Source organism: Fringilla coelebs (assembly GCF_963513975.1).
Source record: "Fringilla coelebs genome assembly, chromosome: 4".
In the NCBI taxonomy this organism is placed as follows: domain Eukaryota; kingdom Metazoa; phylum Chordata; class Aves; order Passeriformes; family Fringillidae; genus Fringilla; species Fringilla coelebs.
Genome location: NC_140032.1, coordinates 33,121,696 through 33,142,396, shown reverse-complemented (window position 1 = coordinate 33,142,396; position 20,701 = coordinate 33,121,696). Strand labels below are relative to the sequence as shown.

General features: G+C 39.3%; 1 protein-coding gene across 1 annotated transcript in view; it reads left to right on the top strand.

The window, feature by feature from the left end:
* Window positions 1–20,701, top strand: part of TENM3 (teneurin transmembrane protein 3) — a 347,191-nt gene that overhangs the window by 314,828 nt on the left and 11,662 nt on the right. Inside the window, exons 27-28 of the mRNA XM_084205259.1 lie at window positions 16,060–16,235; window positions 16,929–17,164. Coding sequence (XP_084061385.1) covers window positions 16,060–16,235; window positions 16,929–17,164 — 412 coding nt within the window. The remainder of the gene's footprint in view (window positions 1–16,059; window positions 16,236–16,928; window positions 17,165–20,701) is intronic.

The following is a 20,701-nucleotide window of genomic DNA, read 5'->3' as shown; positions in this document are numbered from 1 at the left end:
AAGATACTTTTTATTTCCCATGCTGTCTTCCTCTGTCTTACTTGTCTGACTTCTTCTGAACATTGGGTCTGAATAATTTTGAATTCATTATTTTGAACTTCAGTTTTATATATTGAAATAATAGTGAGACAACATTTCACTCTTGTCAAGAAATTTGTGACTCAGACAACCGTGGGTTTGTAGATTTGCATCAAAAACTAGAATTTCATCCCACTTTCTCATTAGATTGACATTCTTCTGCTGCAAATACTGACAAGGAATTTGTCTTTGCCGCTCTGTTTCTTTTTTTAGCAAAAGCACTTCTGCATGGTCTTTTGCCCAAAAATAACATCTGGATGGGTAGTAAAAGGGTGTATTTCACTGAGTGAAAGGTACACAGGAAAGATCTCCTGAGCAGCACAGCAGGCTTTCACACAGGTGGACCCAGTTGGAGGAAGCTGAGAAAAGAAATGTGGGCCATGGGGGAACTGTCAGTCCTGTAGGAATAAACCGAAAACACAGAAACCACCAGCACCATGTCATGTACATGTGCAAGCACAACAGCAAGAGGTATTACTGGAACAGTAGGATTTGTAATTTTACCAACCTCAGAAAAAATCTTTTCAGTGAATTGCTTTAGCCTGTGTTACACTCATTAAGTCATCAATGCCTGTTCATAAAAGACAGATTAGCAAAGCGTTTTACAGAATCCTCGATTCTATTGACTAAGGAAGATCGTGACAATTTATCGATAAACCAGTAGAACCAGAGAATTCACACACAGGCTTTATCGGCAACTTATCTCCAAATGATCTGAACTGCCAACTGAATATGCTGAGCAAAACGTAACAAAAATGCAGCTTAAAACAGAAACCATTATTTCAAAAAAGGTCAATGTAGAATTAACACAGATTTTTTCAGTTGTCTCTGCCAGCTGGAAAATTTTGTGTATTTTTAACTCACATGAAAGACATGGTGAGGTTGGGTAAAAGGTATGTATGAAGGAATGGAAGATGTAGTGTTAGTGTGATAAGTAAAACTGTTAAGAGGCCTCTAGTTGAACTATTCAGGATTACAAAGGGCATCATGAAAATTCAGTAAGTCCCTCTTCTTTTTATTTCCCCCTCTTTTCTCGTATCTTTATGATGAAATGCAGTAGCAACTGCTGCCAAGGTCAGGGCTTAAAAAAAAGCTTTCAATTCAACACACATGATAAAGAAAATAAAGTGCCAGTGTCAGGCAGTGGCAGCAAAGCCAAACATCTGTGTTCTGAGATAACTTCATATTTCTGTCAGAGTACATTTGGCTGAGGCAGTGTGCGGGAGGACTCCGAGCACCTGTATCTACTCTCCAGCCTTTACAGATGCCCATCAGAGACACAAGAGCAGCAGGTGCTGCTTCACTGCATATTGTGTCCTGAAGTGGAGACAGGGCTAGAAATGCTGATCCCTGACAAAGACAGCAGGTGGGATGGTATTGCTGCCAGTTTTAAGGTATTCTTACAATAATCTGTAAATTGGCAGGGCTTTGGTAGTGGGCACCTTCCCAAAGCATTAGCACACATCTGTAATATTTAATTGTGCTTTGGTGCATCCGCTGTGGATCTTTTTAGGTCCTGCCAAGAGGACACACAAACACAGCAAGGGTACACAGGGGAATGAGAAAGTGTTTGATTGGCAGGGCAAGCGTTCTCCTTCTCTTGAGTTAGCCCTGTCCTGTATGCTGAGAGACCAAAGCACAGCTTTAGGTGGGCTGAGAATAGCCATCAGTTTCCACAGAGAGTAAAGTTGGTGTTGAACTGTGACAGACACAGCCACTTGTTTCCTTCCAATAGGCAAGTTGGGCAAGACAGTCAGTCTGGGGGACAGTGAAGTCCTGTACAGAAATGAAGGCATCTGCTGGGTTCAGTAGGCACTTTTAATCATGCTAGCATTCATGCTGGCTAATTGAGGACCTAGAGTTTTAATCAGGGCAGTAATTTCTCACCATGTTGGCTGTAGTTTCTGTGTAGCCTGCTGTGGTGTACTGCAGTAGCTGGTGGCTCCTGAATGTATCTTAATGGCGTCTGCGTGATCACAAAAAAATTGGATATTATATTCACTGTTCAGTGGTGCTAGGTCTGTCGTTTTCATCTTAGGGAGAATTCAGGGTGCTGTGTGTCATCAAGTACACAGCTATTTCCTGAGTCTGCAAACAGCCGTCTTTCACACCTGATCTGCTTTCATGCAGACTTTCTGGTCTGAGTTAGGTTATGTCCAGCTGATTTAGAGAGAGCCCAAAGGGCAGGCTATTCCCCTCAGTAACAATTAGGATTATTTCCAAGCTGCTGCTTATGCACTTCCTAAACAATTACCTCCAACCAATGTCTCGTTAGAATTCCCAAGCCGAAGTAATTATAGAAAAAGCTCGGCAATTTCACTCTCCCAAATTTGCAAGTGTATGGGGCTTTTGCAGAAGCAAAGATATTTCTCTCCTCCCTGTAGCCATGGTGAAGCAGTAATCTGTTTAATTGCAACAAGGAAGATTCAGAGCAGACATTTGGAGGAACTTCACAGTGAAGATTTTGGAGCCCTGGAGCAGACAACAATGATAGTGACCCCTTGCCCTTCATAGACTGTCTTTAAAAACAGATCAGACATCTTTCAGGACCACTGCAGGAAGAACAGATCCTGCCCTGGGGTAGAGGTTGGACTGCATGACCTCTCAAGGTCCCTTCCAGTAATGTTTTCTATGATGCTCTGTACAAGTTAAAACCAAAAATAAAAAATTGTACTGATTATGTAAAGCCACAGGGAATAAGGGGCAGGAAGAAGGCACTGTGTTATTTTTCTTGCCAAAACAGCATTCTTAAAAACATCCATCAGTCATCATAGCTGCTTGCTCCTTTTGAACATAAAATCCCCACACACCAAATCTATGTCTGTATATTTCCCTTTTGAAGGAAAAAATAATTTTGAACACAACTCTTTTGCCATTTTTTATTATAAGATCAAGTATTATTGTGACTTTTTGGTGCTCGTGATTTGTAACATTAAATCTGACAACGCCGGACTTCGAGAGGTTTCTGCTACTATTGCCAAAAGAGATGGGGCCCGTGAATTATCACAGAAGAGTTTGTGTGGGAGTGACATGATGTACAAGAGTGTTTCTCTCTTAGCTTCTGCATATTCATGTTTGTGGGTAGTATGGGCTAAAACATTACCAGGTGAAATGTTTTCTGTTGAAAAAAATGAAGCCTTCTTAAAATGGAAAGGTATCCCTCAAACATCAAGTGAGGAATAAGAAATTCTGGAAAGAAATCATTCTGGATTCATAGCATAGTATTTCAACTTCATTGCTGAATGCATTTTCTTTTAATATCACAGTTAATTTATGTATTTTATTTACTGTGTTACTCAAATTCTCAAAATATTTTGAGAAAAGGATAGAATTTATATTCTGTGGTGAATCTAGACTTTCTTCCCACTCACAGCTAAAAATGTTCAACTGTTTGAATGTCCAATGGACCAGAAATGCCTTTTGTCAACTAGTTTTGAGTATAGCTGGGTTTTTTAACCTTTCAATTGTCACAAGTATGTTTAAGTGGCTGAAGATACACAGAGGAAAAATACTGTGCATTTAGTAATAAAAAAGTTCAGCCTCAGGAGCAACTGAGGAATAGCTTGGTTAGCTATTCTCCTGTGCAAGTCTGGTTGTATAAGTGGTGCATGGATCCAAATAACTTATTTCAACTGAGTTCTCAGTGGTTCAAAAGCAGGTTTATGAAAATGATTCAATCTTTCTTTTTTCATCTTCAGAACTTTTCAGTACAAAGGGGAAATATTTGCAAAAACATTGCATCCCAAAAATTGGCAATCACTGCTCTGGCACATACTAGAGCATTTGGTCTTGTTTCCTTTCATGGCTTTTTTCCACAGTTTAAATCACACTAATATCAGATCCAGAAGAAATTTACTTTTTTATTTATTTTAGCGTGGACACTAATTAATCTATAGTTTATTTTAGTCTCTTCTCTCCCTGAAGAAGGGAAGGACTGACACACAAGAAATGTTTTTTTACATTCTTTTTTGTTTTTACAGTGTAATTGTAAGTACTAGCTTGAATTACTTAGGAGATAATATAATCTGTTTTCTTTGTTTGCAGACTTGGGGGATTTTTAATATCTTTATGGCAAGATGGATATGTAAATTTCTATTTTGCTAAGGGTTATAGCGTACTGATCAAAACTGACACCATATTTTTCAGGAATGTGTACTTTTTTTAAAGCACTGTTGCTCAAATTCATAGTAACTGTTATCCGTTTTCAGACGTCCAAAAACTTGCTGAATAAAAATGATGTTAACAGAGCATTTAAAGAAATTATTGAAAATGCATGCATACTAAAAAACCAATGGAGCCATATCAAGCTAAAAGTTGCCCAGATTAGGTTTTATAATGAAATTATAGTATTAAACAAGGTATAAAAGTAATCAGCCTAATCAAATTCTCTCACAAAATTCTGAGCTATCTGAGCTGGAAACTATTAACTATAACAGCATATTATGTATGCATAATATGAACATTTAAACAGATAAATCTTAAAAGTTAAACTGATTATCTGCATATTAGCATTTTGGAAGTGACACTTCCTAGCTAGCCTACATGGCATTTTTCTATGCAGCAGTTTCCATTCTGACTTTACATACAGAAAGCTAAGCCAGGTGCTTAGAAAAATACATAAAAGAGCATTTTATCTTGACCTAAGTTTTGAAACACCAGAAGCAAATGCCCAAAAAGCCTTGCAGGTGCCCCTGTGCAATCGCCCAGCTGTGCCAGGCTGTGGCTGCTTTGTGCTCCTTGGGTTGTGTGAGGAGCTGGCAGAGGCTGCTGTGCCAGGGAGAATCCCTCCAGGACAAGCAGCCAGCAGCCAGGGCTGCAGTCTGGGCGCTCTTGGAGCGCTTTGCACCGTGCCGGTCTCGCACAGACACGGAGTCCTTCCCTTCAGCTGCTCTGGAACAGATCCTGCTCAGCCCAGGGTTGGGTGCCTGGGACCTGACCTTCTGTCCCGGGTACTTCTGCCGGCTCCTCTGTAAAAATACAGGTGCTCCTTCCTCCCTCAAGCTCTTCTGGAAGGTTCAGGCTGCTTGTGCTCTCCTTAGACATGAAGTAATTGCAGCAGCCAGTGTTCCTTAGCTCTTTTCAGCTTTCTCACATTTTTCTTCCTCTTCTTTTATGAGCAGTATCAGCAGGCAGAGATCTGTTCCAGACTAAGATGACTCCTCCTCTCTGGAAATCCACTGCCTTTCTTCCATTACTCCATTTTGCTCTCCAGACCTCCTACTACGTTTCCTTACTTTCTTACCTTGTATTTTTCTCCTTTGCACATCTCCCATTATTACCCTATGGTGTATTTGACTTTCCTGCTTTTTCCTTTCCCAGCGAATTTCTTTGCAGTCCCCTGTTGTATCTCTTGACAGTCCATCCAATGTTTCCCTGGACACTTCATGCCCTGAGCTCGTTTGTCTTCTCCTTCCCCTCCTCTCCCTCCCACTCAATCCTTGTCTTCAAGGCAACAGGAAGCAAAGAGAGTGACACCAGCAAGCACAGTACTTACAAGTTTACTTTGCTCCCACAGTTAAATTAACGAGCTTTCCAGCTATTCTGGAAAGGTGGTGAAATCATATAGAATGTGAAATCCTTACAGTAATTTATGGACTCTAGAGAATTGCAAGCAAAATCTCTTTTCACTGTATGCTGCAGAGTTTGCATATTATGCTTTTATTAGCAATGCATTCAGTGCTGTGGTTTCCCTAAAACTCTGTGATACAGAGTCAGATATTGCCTCTGGCTTGGACTTGTTTAGTTTCCCCAAGTACCAGGCACATCATCTGTAACTGTCAACAGTTGGCAACAGAAAATGGAGTGTTTTGTAGTTTTTCTTTTGCTTCATCTTAATACATTGCCTGTGGAGTCTGACTTGGAAACAGTGAAATTTGGCTGTGGAAAAGTCTATGGAATTTATGCTGAAATGCAAGTATTTAATTTGATCAGATTAAAATTATACCCTAATAGTAGTGTCAATTCACTTACACTTTTACTGTATATTAAGAGGTTCAAAATCCAGTTTTCATAATTACTATTTCTGTACCATTTCAGGTAACATTTGTGAGGGATTATTTTCCTGTAATATTTGTGCTTCTATTTGTGTTCATTTGTCTATCCCATTTATACTTCAGTACTACGAGTATCTAAAAATGCCCGGGGTTCTTGTTACTTTCAGTTTTGGGGCTTTCATCTAATTTGATTCTGCTTTTTTAGACATACCAGAACTTTGTACAAAATCGTAATCCAGATTATTTTATCACTACTAAACAACACTATCTGAATGTCCTTGATATCACAGTGTTTTTTAGGTCTTTTTATCCTTTTACTATCAACAGCTTTTGGTACCTCCTGCTTTTACTGCTGCTGCTACTTGCTTCATCAGTGTAAAATGCAGTGGCTATAAAATAATTAACCACGTTCATTCAAGCACTTTTATTTAGCCAATTACCATGTTCTTGCATTGACTTTTGTAGAATCACATGAGCCCTTGATTGCAAACTGTAATACAAGTGCAATGTCTTTAATCTTCACATACTATACATGCTTAAGCAACAAAAACCACATTCTCTTCATTCTTAATTGTCTCCAGACTGTCTTTCTGAGAATATTTTTGAGATAGTCAGTCCTTGCAGAAGTGCCTCTGTATCCATGTTGCCTGGCACAATGCAGCATGCAATACAGATATTTCTCTCTTACAGCATATTTGCTTCTCCTCCTCTCAATATGACACAAATTGAAGATCTTGTGGCCATAACCCTCTCTCACATCTTCACGTAGACCCATGGAGGCAGGGCTGGCCAGAAGGCAATTAAAACTCTTCCTCTCTATTCACACAAGCTAAGTATGCCCCCTACCCAAAGAGAACTTGTAGGGAAAAATACCAATCTGACATATTTAATTTGGGGATTTTTGTAACTTTACACTGAATACATCAACACTACACAACACTACACAAGTATGTAACTGTTTCATGCAACATGCTATTTCTGAGAGGAACTCAGTAATGCCTGTGCTTGCTGACAGGACTTACCATGTTTCTTCTTAAGTCGTTCAATAGATTTTTTTTCATTTCTGTCTTCAAAGAATAGAGGTTATGTCTCACAGTTTTCTAAATCAGAACTGTAACTCAGTGTTACGATAGCTTTCATAATACAGCGTTGTCTTCTTATCCTGCTTAATAAAAAACAACTATGTTTAAAATAATCCATTAATATAGAACATTAGATAAGAATGTGATATTTTTTTAGAGAACTGAAGTTTGTCCCCAAATTGCCCTGATAGCAGTATGTCTCATCTAATAGACATTTACTGATGTCTTCATTCTTGAATGTTACTGTTTCTTTTCCTTAGAATTAGGCTGCATAATGAAAGCAGACCTGAGGAGCCATTGAATAGATAATAATATCAACATCACAATGCTGAAGACACATAGCAATATTATTACAGGCTTCATGTGTGGAAAAGGAAGAATTGCTTTGATTTCTGTCAAGAAAGTCAGCATGTGATGTCTCTGGTTTCAGAAAGCACTTAGAAGTAAGGATAGTAACACAAAATAAACAGTTTTGTTTGTATTAATGAAATAAATGTCCTGCACTGTCAGTCCAGTCAGCTCTGCCCAGGCTCCTGAAAGTATCTGTCTCACTTCTGGTTTATGAAGGACTTCAAAATACCATTTGTTTAGTTATTGACATGTTAATAATCTTGTTCCATGTTAGTTTTCTTTGTCAAACAGAGGTGGGGAAGGCTAGAGTCAAGCCAGCTCACCCTCCTTCACACTCCATTGGCAGGGAACCTGGTGTGGTGAGGGTGGAAGGACAGCTCAGGACCACATGTGAGAAATGATGTTTTCAGTCTGTTTTCAGTCATGCTATATTCAAACGTATCTTCAAGCCCCTCAAGGGATTTGGTCTTCCTTCCAGTGAGACCAGACTGATCAGCTCTCTAGGAAGCCTACAAGGGACCTGCATTTTAAAGCCTCACCCTTGGAGGCCCCTCACAAGTAGGGAAAGTCTCACTTCTGAAGCCTGCATTAATTGGGTGTGACTTGTACTCCAAAGGAATAAGGTTTTATTCTAAATTAACCACAGAATCTGAATCTAACAATTATTGTTTACTATCTTAGTATTCCACTGCCCTAAAAGAAAAGAAAATACACCCATATAATTTTGTTTTCCTGTTACTAAATTTGCTTTTCAAACATAATGTAATTTAGTAAGTTGATTTGCCCACTTTTTGTGACCCTGGAAAAACATCTTTGTGGAGTTTTTAACCTTTCAAAACAAAAATTAAATTAAATTAAATCCCCACCCTATCACCAAATAAGAATTAAGGGGGGGAAGGCAACATTACAACTTATTCTGTGAACAAAATGTCTGGCCAAACAGACCAGCCTTACATCCTTTTTTCACTGAAGGCCTGTACACTCAGCTCTGACAGTGTAAGCTGACCTTATAAGGAACAATATGTCATGCAAAGCATATATACACCAATGTTTCTCTTAGTTGAAAGGCCATACTCTGGTATTTATATCCACAAGGCACACAGTTTATTTGTGCAGTAATAGATTAGCTAAAAAGGTGGGGGAAGTGATAAACAGACAAGGCAGCAGCCCCAGGAGCCCTGAGGTTAGGGAAGCTGCCCGCTGGCACACCCTAGCAAACCCAGAATCCTTCCTCTGTGCATCCCACAGGGCTATGGGGCAGTGAATTCCCATTAGAAGGAAGTTGATAAGTGAGCTATGAGTGTTGAGGTCTTGTAGATAACAGCCTAGCTACTGTATTTATTCTCATCCTCATAAGAACAGGCTCCCTTGAATTGCTCCTGAATTGGCTGCAATCAGTTCAAAAGAGTGTGAGCTGCTGAGGCACATCTTTAGCAATGCCTCTCATGTAAGCCACACTGCCTACATCCCTAGCAATGCCTCTCACTTAACTGCCTACACCCCACTATTCCCAGTGCACCCCTTCCCCAGGCACATACCCTGGAGCTGTGCTTCCTGCTCTTCAGAAAGCAGTGGCTGCATTAACACTGCTCATTTCTGCAAGTTCGTGTGCATGTAGGGTGCATGTCAGATAGGAGTTGTGAGAGACTCCTTGGTTTTGTGGCTCCTTATGAGAATATACATGGCAGCAGTCAGCACAGCCTGGAGGACTGCAGTACCCTACAGGAGTGAGTGAGAAGTTTGGTGGTATTCTGGCAAAAAGTAAAGCATCCCCAGCATGGTAAATCATGTACTGCTTCTTTCTCCATAAAGCACCACTCCTCCAAAATACTTGGTTCCAAATACCTGGAAGTCATTTTGGATTGGGCTGTGAAATGGTCAGTCTTACACAGCACAGGCACTGAACTCAAGCTTGTTTGTCTGGTTGTGCAATGAAGTGGAAAATGAGCATCAAAACCTTCTCCGTATTGAAGTGAATGAGCTATCATGGGAAAAGGTGTTGATTCATTCCTTTGAGCTCCCTTTCCAACAGACACATTTCCTGCAGTGATTCTTGTTTAGAGTGTGCCTGTTGTTTTGCAGATGAGTTATGGCTGTCAGGAAAGACCTATTTAAGTGAATTGTTCACGTCTGGTGTGCTGAATGTTGGGTTACAAAAAAAGACTGAAAACTGTCCTTTTAACATTATGACAAAATAGACACACCAAATAAAAAGCCTCAAGAGCTGCAGTTATAACAGGAGAAGGTGAAAAGAGAAATTGCCAGTCACTTTCCAGATGAGGAAATCTCTTCATTAAACCTGGACTAAAAAATTCGTCCTGACCACATTGCTAAGATAAAAGACCATTACCTGAATTATTTAACCAGCTGTGCAAACAATTTTATAAGACTTCCCCAGATGAAAACAGAGTAAAGACCCTTTCCCTATGGAAAAGCCATCAGATGAAGGCACAGGAAAAGCCTGAATGTGTGACATTTGGTTGGACAGGACAGATAAATGCAGCTGATACTAATACTTTTAATGAGCTTCTAACTAATGTGGTTTTGTGAGTTTGCATTTTCTGCCCAAATTCCATTAAAAAACAAGTAGGTATATAAATTTCTGTCCAGATTTGGGAATCTGGCTGTAGTTTAATTTAACTTTTTCCTAGAATCACTGCTGGACCTATTTCTGCAATTCCTGTTTATCTACTTTTTTTTCAGAGCTAGGCACAACAGAAAAGGAAAATAAAAGGGACAGATGAAAGGAAAAAAGAGAAGGAGAGGGGAATAGAATAAAGCAGGAAAGAAAGGGAAAAGAAAGGAAAATATTTAGGAAAATATTTAGGAAAATATTCATATATTTAGAATTCTGTAAAATTGGAAAGAATACTGATTTTTTTCATGAAATCATAGAATATTCTGACTTGGAAGGGACTCACAAGGATCGTCAGTGTCCAGGTCCCAGCCCTGGGCCTGCACAGAACAGCCCCAAGAGTCCCACCATGTATCTGAGAGTGCTGTGCAAACAATTCCTTAATTCTGTCAGGTTGGTGCTGTGACCACTTCCCTGGGAAGCCTGTTCCAGTGCCTGACCATCATCTAGATGAAGAATCTTTTCCAATATAAACCATATCCAACATAAACCTCCTCTGACACAGCTTCATGCCATTCCCTCGGGTCCCATCATGGTCACCACAGAGAAGAGATTGGTCCCTGACCCTGCACTTTCCCCCACAAGGATGTTGAAGCCCACAATGAGGTCTCCCCTCAGCCTCCTCTTCTCCAGGATGAACAGACCAAACGACCTCAGCCACTTCTCATGCAGCTTCCCCTCCAGGCCCCTCCATCCTCGTGGCCCTGCCTTGGACACTCTCTAACAGCTCTACATCATTCTTACCCTGTGGCACCCAGACTGTCCCCAGCACTCGAGGTGAGGCTGTCCCAGCTCAGAGCAGAGCAGGACAATCCCTCCCTTGCCCAGGTGGTGATGCTGTGCCTGATGCACCCCAGGACACAGTTGGCCCTCCTGGCTGCATTTTTTCTCATGCTTAATACTATTCCAGATAAGAAAAAAAGAAAAATGCTATCACTTCTTAGATAATTATAAAATAAAATTTTAAAAATCTATTTGTCATAATATACAGGCTACTAATATATATCAAATTGTCATTTGCTTTCTTCTTGTTAAGCAAAAAAAATATTAGGAAGACATACCACCAGATTCTTTATTGTTTGGGAGTTTTTTCCAAAAAAATCGTTATTTCTCCAAAGGAAGTCATAGTTTAACATTTCGGGTTTACCAGTGTAATTGTAGTGTGAATTCACAAGCAAGATGCTCAACCTTTTCAGATACAAATACAAATGTATTGTGTGGAAACAAATTAATATGTGCAGGTTATATATGAGTAGTTATGCATCCACTGAAGTGCCTATTTCAATCAGACTAAAAAAAAAAAGGAGAAATCATTTCTGTCCATGCATCTTCAGATTATTTTCACCTTTTTAATTCTTAGCAGGCTCATTCAGTCTCTCTTCAGACATATTAAAAGCAGTAAAGGAAAAAAAAGGCAAAATTCATTACATTCAAGTTGAAAGTTTTTTTCTTTCTTTCTACAACCCACATAATGGTTAAAGGTGGCCAAAACTAGAGCCTCCAGTAACTTACCATGCCCAATTTTAAACCAGTAGGAGACAGAAGAGCTCCCTACAGGCGAAGAAATGCTAATGAAAGTGATGGTATATGAACTGTGGGCTTCTTTCCTTTTGATTGGCAAAATAACCATTTTGGTACTGGTTAAGCATGCAGTGAAAGTGCTACTAGAGTGGCTTTTCTTTACCATCATTTTCCAACTTTGAATTCACTTTCATTTGGGAGGGACTGAACCTGCAGTGTGCTACGGAGGCTGAATACTAGTGAAAGAATGTATTTGAAAACCAAAATTCTGTCATGTTAAAGACAACACTCTTCTATGTAAATGTAGCTTACATGGCCTCAACAAGCCAAGGGAGACATTTCATTACCAGGTTAGGACAGATTTTTCAGCATGTTGTCAACATGGTATGCACCTAAAAAAAACAACACATTGCACTCCTGAATGTCATCTTTGAACCTTCTGTTCTCACCTGCCAAGAAGCAGCACTCAGGTATAAAAGGCTTCCCATTAATAGTTTGAAATAAGTAGGATAATGTTCCATAAATTTTTTAGCCACTCTTGGTAATCTAAAATGCAGAGAAAATACCTGATGTGAGTTGAGTGAAAGTATAACAGTACTTTTCTACTGTCAAAATTATACATGTCTATATTATGAAATGTATTCATGCTTCATTTCTCTATTACAGTATCCCAGCTAATAGTATAATCTGTAACCAGTCTTAAGTACTTAATATGCATTTGGACTGCTTGTGTTGTTATCTGAAATGTGCTGGAACTGGTGTGCCTTGCTCTTCAACCTGACATGTTTACAACAGAAAAAAAAAATCACAGAATTTATTTTCTTGAGGGATTGTGCTGCAGAAGTCTGGGGAAAAACAGTATCAGTCATAAATTAGCAATTGGCTTTAGGTGCAGCCTTTACTATACACTTTATTTCAACAGCTCCCTGTTCTACATTGAAATAACTTCTGATATAAAACATTAATAAAGCTCTGCATGTTGGGGTTGAGCTAAATGTGCTACAGAGTAAGATAAAATACACTTGAGAAACAAGTCAAAAATAAAGAAAGTAGGACATTTCCATCTGTGGCAAGGCTTACCAGGAAGTTATTACTGCAAAGTGAAGTGTCCTACATAGCCTAGAACAGAAAATGGTCTGGGAAGGCATGTAATTAAAACTGAAGGAGATGAGCAATGGAAGAGAGACTTCCAGCAGGTGAAGAGCAAAAGGTCGAGAATCTGGGAAGCTGATAATCATTATCTCTGAGAAATTCTCCCTGCTGAAGTGGAAAACTATCTGGCAGTGGCAGCTCATCCTAAGGAAGAAAAAGGGTTTGATCTAAGTGGAGCTTCAGCTAGCGGTGGTGGCAGCTGCCCCCACTGCTGCCTTCATAGTTATTGACCAAATATGAAGATTGTTGCTTTAATGCCAACAGAAGTGACCTGAGCAGATTAATGCACACAAGGTCACATCCAGGGAGCAAGTTTCTGGTTTAGATTCTTGAAAAGTTTATGTGAGACTCACTCTTCAGGAATTGAAGAGGTTGGTGGAACAGCTTTGCTGTGGAGCCTAGCAGAGGAGAAAGATCAGAGGGCTCCATGGTAACACATGTGCCTGAGCTTGTGTTTGGATGAAAAGATCAAAGAGGCTGTGAAATGCCAAATACAGGCACTCACCCTCTAGACTTCAGATCTCATTCCTTCTAGGGCAATTTCAATATTAGAACACTAGGCAGATAAAAAGAAATCGCTCAGTCTAAAACTGACAATCTTGGATGAATAAATTCACCTTGGCAGCAGAATGCAAGGATATTTGAATGTAATAAGAAAAATGGCCTCAGAATGCCCAAAGGTATGAGTGATGTTGCTGTGCTGTGCATTGATAAGGCTTTGATTGTGGGCAAGAAGATAGCAAGTACAAAGTAAGTTTAGTATTCGATGTACAGTGAACAAAATGAAGGACGCACATAGCAATCTGTCACCAAATGGAATTTGTAATGAATTGTAGAAAGGCCTATTTCCCCTTTTTCTTTTTGTTCTGGCTATAAAAGTAGGAGAAATCCTATTCTTACCTTTCACATCTCAGTCGCATTTTCTTCTTGCACTAGGATGCCTGAACCAAGCAATCATGGCTTTTAAGATTCTTTCAGCTTTAAAGTCATGTTTTTAAGAACATTAATGTGTAACATGATTTTTTCCTGGTCTTTGAACTCTCCCCCACTGTAATAACTGCTTATCTCAGGCTCATGATGTGCCTTCCCATATTTGTGAAAGACGAGGCCAGTTAAAGAACTATAGGCACAGTCAAAAAATAATAACATGGAAGCAAGAATGCATAAAAGAAGGATAGCACAGTTCAGTGCTGCATACTGCACTAAAGCCACACACTGTGCTGAATACTACTGATGTGTAGCATTTTCCAGCTCAGGTGGTATACTGAGAAATATGGTAATTAGTTTCTCACAGATACTGTGATTAAAAGGGCAAAAAGTTCTTACTGGGAAATCTTACTGTCTGTGGCTTTAGTAAGCATTGTATGAAATAAAGACCAGTACTCAACTACTGTAATCAAAGGATAGAAGTAATTCCCAACAAAGTAATTTGGTACCATTTTCAAACATAAAGCAGAAAATAGAAAAGGACACTAATTGGACAATATATGCTCCCCAGGGAGTTGGAAAGGGAAGTTGTGCATGAAAATAAAATAAGTTCTTGGAATTGAAGCATGAGACTGAAGGTCATGAATAGGCTAGCAGTCCCATTCATGCACAAGGAACTTAAGTATGTTTGTTTTGGTCTCCTGCATAAATGGAATATCTCAGCTTGCCAAGTGCAGTATGTGAAAAAGAACCACAATTAGGGACAGAAACACACTGGAAGAAACCCCATTATCTTGAAATGCACTTAACTTCAAAAAATAAGTTTTCTCACTTGACTTCCCTGGCTTGCAGTATGGTTTCTGATTTTTAAACATTCTTTTCTCTTGCCTATTGCTAAGTGAAAGTCTTACATAAACAAAGGAAATCAACTGTGCTAAAAGGATGGAAATGACTGTATGCAAAAAGCTGTCAAATCTACAGAGTAAGCAAACTGGAAGAAAACATTTCTTAACTTAATCCTTTCAGTTACAGCACTGCTGTGCAGTACTCGTGCTGTTCAGAGAATGTTATGTTGTGGGTTACAGCTGTTAGGATTAATTCTCTCATTTTAAGAAAAAGAGTTTCTGTGGCCTCAGTGATATGCTTGGGGCTTTTGGGGGTCTTTTTTTGGTTTTGCTTTTCTTTTCCAGTAGGAGCAATTTTGATGATAAATATCAGCATGAAATGTCTAGCACACTGTGAGGACCTGCAGGGTCATATTCTAGTTACTTTAAGAGACTAAGGCGTTGTTCAGCTTCCCCCTACATGGTCACAGGAGAGGGATGGAAAACCGAGAGCAAACAGGTCATAAGTGGGCATGAAATCATCCTTCGGATGCTTTTTTCTCTCCGTTGCAGCTACGGGCCGGTTGTACATCAAAACAAGGAACTTCAGCTGAATACCTAGGCTGACAAATCAGGACTCTGGCACTGGAAGAGCTAATCTTAAAGACAAGCTTTATGACCAGAAGCTCACACAGTGAGCTTTGGTCACCTATACTGTGACCAAAATGCATGTTTGGATATGGATTTGTAAGCATGATCTCTGGTCATGTACCAAGATCTACTTCAATTACAAAAATTCTATCTACCTATTCATATTGAATATTGCTGTTGGTTTAAATAAATGTCAATAGACCAGTAGACACAGGGGGAAAAAAATCTCATGGTTTGTGTCACAATTCTCAAACTATGATCCACAAGCAGTTAACAAGTTAGAGATGCTAGCTGTTCTGGTTTCCAGCTACAAGCAGCTTAAGTAGATAAAATACTATCCCAGACTCAGCTCGTAGTAATACAAGGGACATAAAGCACTCAGGAGTTACAGGTGTTCTGCATACTCATTGAATAGGAAAGGCCCAAGAGACGCTCTTATTAACATACCCTTTTTTCAATATTTTGAGGATTCCTATAGTAACAGCAAAATCTACTCCAGTAAGAGGGAGTAAGTACAGAATGCTACAGAATTTAGTACCAATAAATATTCTTCCTTTGAAATGGTGAATTAGATGTGCAGCAGGATCTGGTCACACTTCAAAGAATAATATGCAGAGCTGAAGATCCATCTGTTTGCTCTTGCTATCACCATTGAGGCTGCTGTATGTTAAGCAGTCTTTTGAGTACTTCAAAGCATGTTTGAAGTCTTTGCTATGCCTATCCTATGCACACAAAAAAAAGCAAAAGTGCCTTAACAATATGAGTAGCTGGTGGTTTTGTTCATTTTAGTTGTAAGTGAAAACAATTTGTTCCTGCTATATATCATTCTGGACTTTTTTTTTTAGCTATGATAGCGAGGGCCGTCTAACAAATGTTACATTCCCAACTGGAGTCGTCACTAACCTTCATGGGGAAATGGAAAGGGCCATTACAGTGGACATTGAGTCATCCAGCAGAGAGGAAGATGTCAGCATCACTTCCAACTTGTCATCAATCGATTCTTTCTATACCATGGTTCAAGGTACTGTAAACAAAAGATTTCTCAGCAGATACTGGCCTGAAAATATTTTCTTGTGGTACAAGCAGCTCCAAATAGAAATAAAACTTTAGGGGCATAGTGTCTGGAGGAAGGGGTGATACATACACAGTTTTACACCTATACAGAAACAACTGTTGAGGAAAAGCAGTAGTATTGCGACAAAAGTAGCATTAAGTAAGTTTTCTAACCAAATCAGTTTTGTAAGCAGCTATGGGAAGTAGAATACTTACTTTATATTAAAAAGGAATCTTGGAAAGAAGAGATGGATTGAAAGGGAAATAGGTACAGAAACAGTATGATGTAATATTTTAGCTTAAAGCAACTTGTAATATCCCAGCAACCACATACTTGCAAAAGTGAATAGTCATTGTATGCTTAGGATTAGGCCAAAAATGCCTAATGAAACAGCAGAGAATGTGTTTTGTGCAAATTCAAAGAATATGCACAAAACATGGATGAGACTTTCTTCAGTATTTAAGAAACTTTGTTGATAGGTCCTAAAGGCATTTTTGCTCCTCTGGGAGGCACTTATGCTTAACAATCTCACCCTGGCTTTTTATTACCATTGGGTCAGTTATGTGAAGTCAAGATGCACATATTGCATAAAGTGTCCAGTACAAAGGCAAAGTCTTAACCCATATAGTTAACCTGTAATTCTCTTTTTGGCCTTTTCAGATCAGTTAAGAAATAGCTACCAGATTGGTTATGATGGCTCACTGAGAATCCTGTATGCCAGCGGCCTGGACTCACACTACCAGACAGAGCCACATGTCTTGGCTGGCACTGCCAACCCAACCATGGCAAAGAGAAACATGACCCTGCCGGGGGAGAACGGGCAGAACCTGGTGGAGTGGCGATTCCGGAAAGAGCAAGCCCAAGGAAAAGTCAATGTCTTTGGCCGAAAGCTTAGGGTAAGCACACAAGCATGAGTGGTGTCTACTGCATTATCATTGAGGAATGAGGAAATGTAAATACATTCCTGTAGGTATTGCCATCCAGCAACCACAGAATATTCACTGTAGACAAGCTGACCGTAGATCAGGTAGTACTTGTTTTTATTATTTCATTTATTGGCTTTTTTATTTATTAAATGCTCTTTTCTGTGTGTCATGGTTTAACTCCAGGCAGCAGCCAAGCCCGACACAGCTGCTCACTCAGTCCCCCAGCAGTAGGATCAGAGACAGTTGGAACAGTAAAACCCAGAGAACTTGTGGGTTGAGATAAAGACTGTTTAATAAGGAAAGCAAAAGCCACACACACAAACAAAGCAAAACAAGGAATGAATTCACTGCTTCCCATGAGCAGGCAGGTGCTCAGCCATGCCCAGGAGAGCAGGGCCCCATCACATGTAACAGTGACTTGGGAGGACAAAGACATCACTCTAAACATCCTCCCTTTACATACTGAGCAACTGGGGTCACCTGTCCTGGCTCTCCCAGTGTGGCAGCACCAAAAGCAGAAAAGACCTTGGCTCTGTGGAAGCCCTGCCCAGAAATAATGAAAACATTTCTAGGTTTTCAACCCTGTGTTCAGCAAAAATCCAAAATACAGCCCTGTTCTAGCCTCTGTGAAGAAAAACCCCAGCTAAAATCAGCACTCTGTGGAATTTAAACTTGGGTTTAGCTTGGAATGGCAAAAAAGAATAATTTTGTGCTTCCCTTCACTGTTTTTCTTTCTTGGTACTGAATTCATGTAACTGATTGGAAATCCTGTTTTAAATTATTCTGCCATAAATTAGCATGATCCCCGTTGTTTTGGTTTTTTTTATTTTAAATTAAAATTGTAGTAAGACTTACTCTTACAGTAGAAAGGGTTTAATTGTGCGTGCATGAGGATGGCATATTCCTCTAACATATGTCTTTACCATTTTGTTGGCATTCCTTCTTCCTGTATAGTGGGTGAAATACAAGTAGGAAGCAAACTATGATTTATGACAGCCATTTGGTAAAGACAACACAGATTAGCATTTAAAATTGTGTTGCCAGGAGACCATTTCAAGATCAAAGGTTTGACTTACTATTAGAAATTAACTCAGTTCTTTAAAATAAGGCCTAGGTAGTGTATCAAATGAAAGTAAGTAATTTCAGGCCACTTGACTTCTTCCCATTTGAAGTTTTAAAATATTTTGTATCTTCCATTGGGACAAGAAAGGAAGGGATATTGTTATGCAGGTTATATTCCTCCCTGCTACTTTTTCTATAAGAGTAATGTAGTTTTTATCCAAGAAGGAAGAACAATTATGCACAGCAGCAGCTGCTTAAGAACAATATATTAGTAACTACCTGTGGCAGCTATCTTACATTGATAAGGAAGAGGAAAAGGAAGCCATAATTCTGAAGCTCATCCTTGTGGTTCTGGTTCATAGGCACGTCATTTTATACCACAGTGTATTATTATACACCTGCCAAGTCATTTGTGAAAGAAACCCAAGAGAGGTTTGGCAGTGAAACAAATCCCCACAAGCACTGTTCTCAGAAGTGACACTAAGTTTTGGCATTCAAGTGCAGTGGTGGTAACAATTAAAAAGAGAAGGTAAAGAAGGTAAAGGTGTCATGGGCAACTTTAACTTAAAAGAATTAACACCAAAAAAAAAAAAAAAAAGGCAAACACAAGGGAAAGATTTAATGAGATGGGAGGGGAAATGAAAGATTACAGATTAGGATAAAATAATACTTATTAAATTGTACATAGAAATGGGAGAAATAGGGCATGTAGAGAATAGAAAAATGCCTCAAAAAAAAAAAAAGAAAGAAACTTGTCAGCAATGAAAATAAAGAAAAAATATTAATGTTTTGTGAAATTGATTTACATGGAAAGATATTACTGAAATGTCAGTCGGGGGTGGATGGAGGGATGTAGGAAAGCAGAAAAAGAAAACAAGAGAAAGAAGAACAGGAATAATTTATGGAGCTCATCATTTCTATATACAGACAGATATGTCATCAACATTTTTCTGCAGAGAAGACAAATGTAGACAAGAAACAGTGACAAAATGTATTGCCAGTAAAAGTACTCATCTCTGTGACACTGTTATACATATGCAGTATCTAATGTTAAAAAGTGTATCGTCAGGTACTCTCTTGGTTCTCTATCTTGTTAATATGAGTTCTACCCAGTACTAGTAATCTTTCTAAAGAAATTATCTTGCCCTTCCTCAACAGTCTTCAGTCAATCTTGCTTTTGTTCTGACTTGGTTTGTGATTGTTCAATAAGCTAGTTCTTCTCTGGAGCTGTATGTTTGGTCTAAGCTAGTTGTAGGCAAAGGTCCTGCCAGCCCTGTGCATGGAAGAGCCTTTTTAGGGCCTTTGTACTGAGGGACTCAGAAGCCTCAGATAAAGGAGCTGGTATGAACTCTGTCTCAAGGGATGCACCCAGAATAGACACGTAACACAGACAAGGGAGCTCACAAGAGGAGTCTCCTCTTAAGATGTGACTACTCCAAGCTATGCAGAGGTGCCCAGTTTTCACATTACCTCCTGAATCTCTCTGTGAGACACAGCAATATATTCCTACTCCTAACAGAGGAATCACAGACAGATTTCATACTTCTCACTGGAAAGAAAAATAGGAATTAAAGTAGAGGAGAATAGATGGAGACATAAATTACTGAAATGTATCAGGACAGTAGGTTAAGGACTGTCAAAAGACTCAGTTTTGTGTCATTAAGTGTTTCTTCACTCAAAATTTTCTCCAGTACAGGTTTTATCATATTGAAATCCAGAGGTTTCAAATGTATTTGGAGTGTGTTTATCTTAGACACAATAAAAACATTCAGCTTTTCCCCTAAAAGTATTTTTCTAGCAGAGATGTTATTAAGAAGCACTTTAGAGGAAGGCACTGCTTTAGCTGAGCTGTGTTATTCCAGCCCTACACTGCCCATTGAAACAAGCTATATGACCAAAACTCATTGTTACTCTAATTGCCATCTCTAGTGTGAGATTAGGCAAGCACAGGCAAATTTTCACCAAAACCTCACATGCCTGAATGCAAGAGCTCTGTCTGTAAGCAGAGTCTGAAAGCATGAAACTGGCTGGAACAAGAGGTATTTCATTTCCTTCCCCTCATATCCTGCCCTTACACAGACCAGACAGATGGGAAGTGAAAAGGCAAGGAATGTTATCATCCCAGTTAGCAGCTAGGGCAGTGAGACAGTGGATTAAGTACTTTGCTGCAATTTATACAGGAAGGATATGCTTGGCCAAGAATTTAACCACAATTGCTTGGACATCTGCCTTAACCATAAAACCACCCTTCTTTCTTTGCCAGTTCAGAAATCAGAAATGTCCATTTTAGCTTCAGTGTCTTATCCTGAGAGGTGGACAAGAAAATTTATAAAAATCATAATTAAATGTAAAATAAGGAAGGGAAGGTAGAGAGAAAGGGAAGGAAAAAAATCAGAGAAGCAAAACAGGCAGGGACATGCAGAGATGAGTGCAGGCAGACACTGG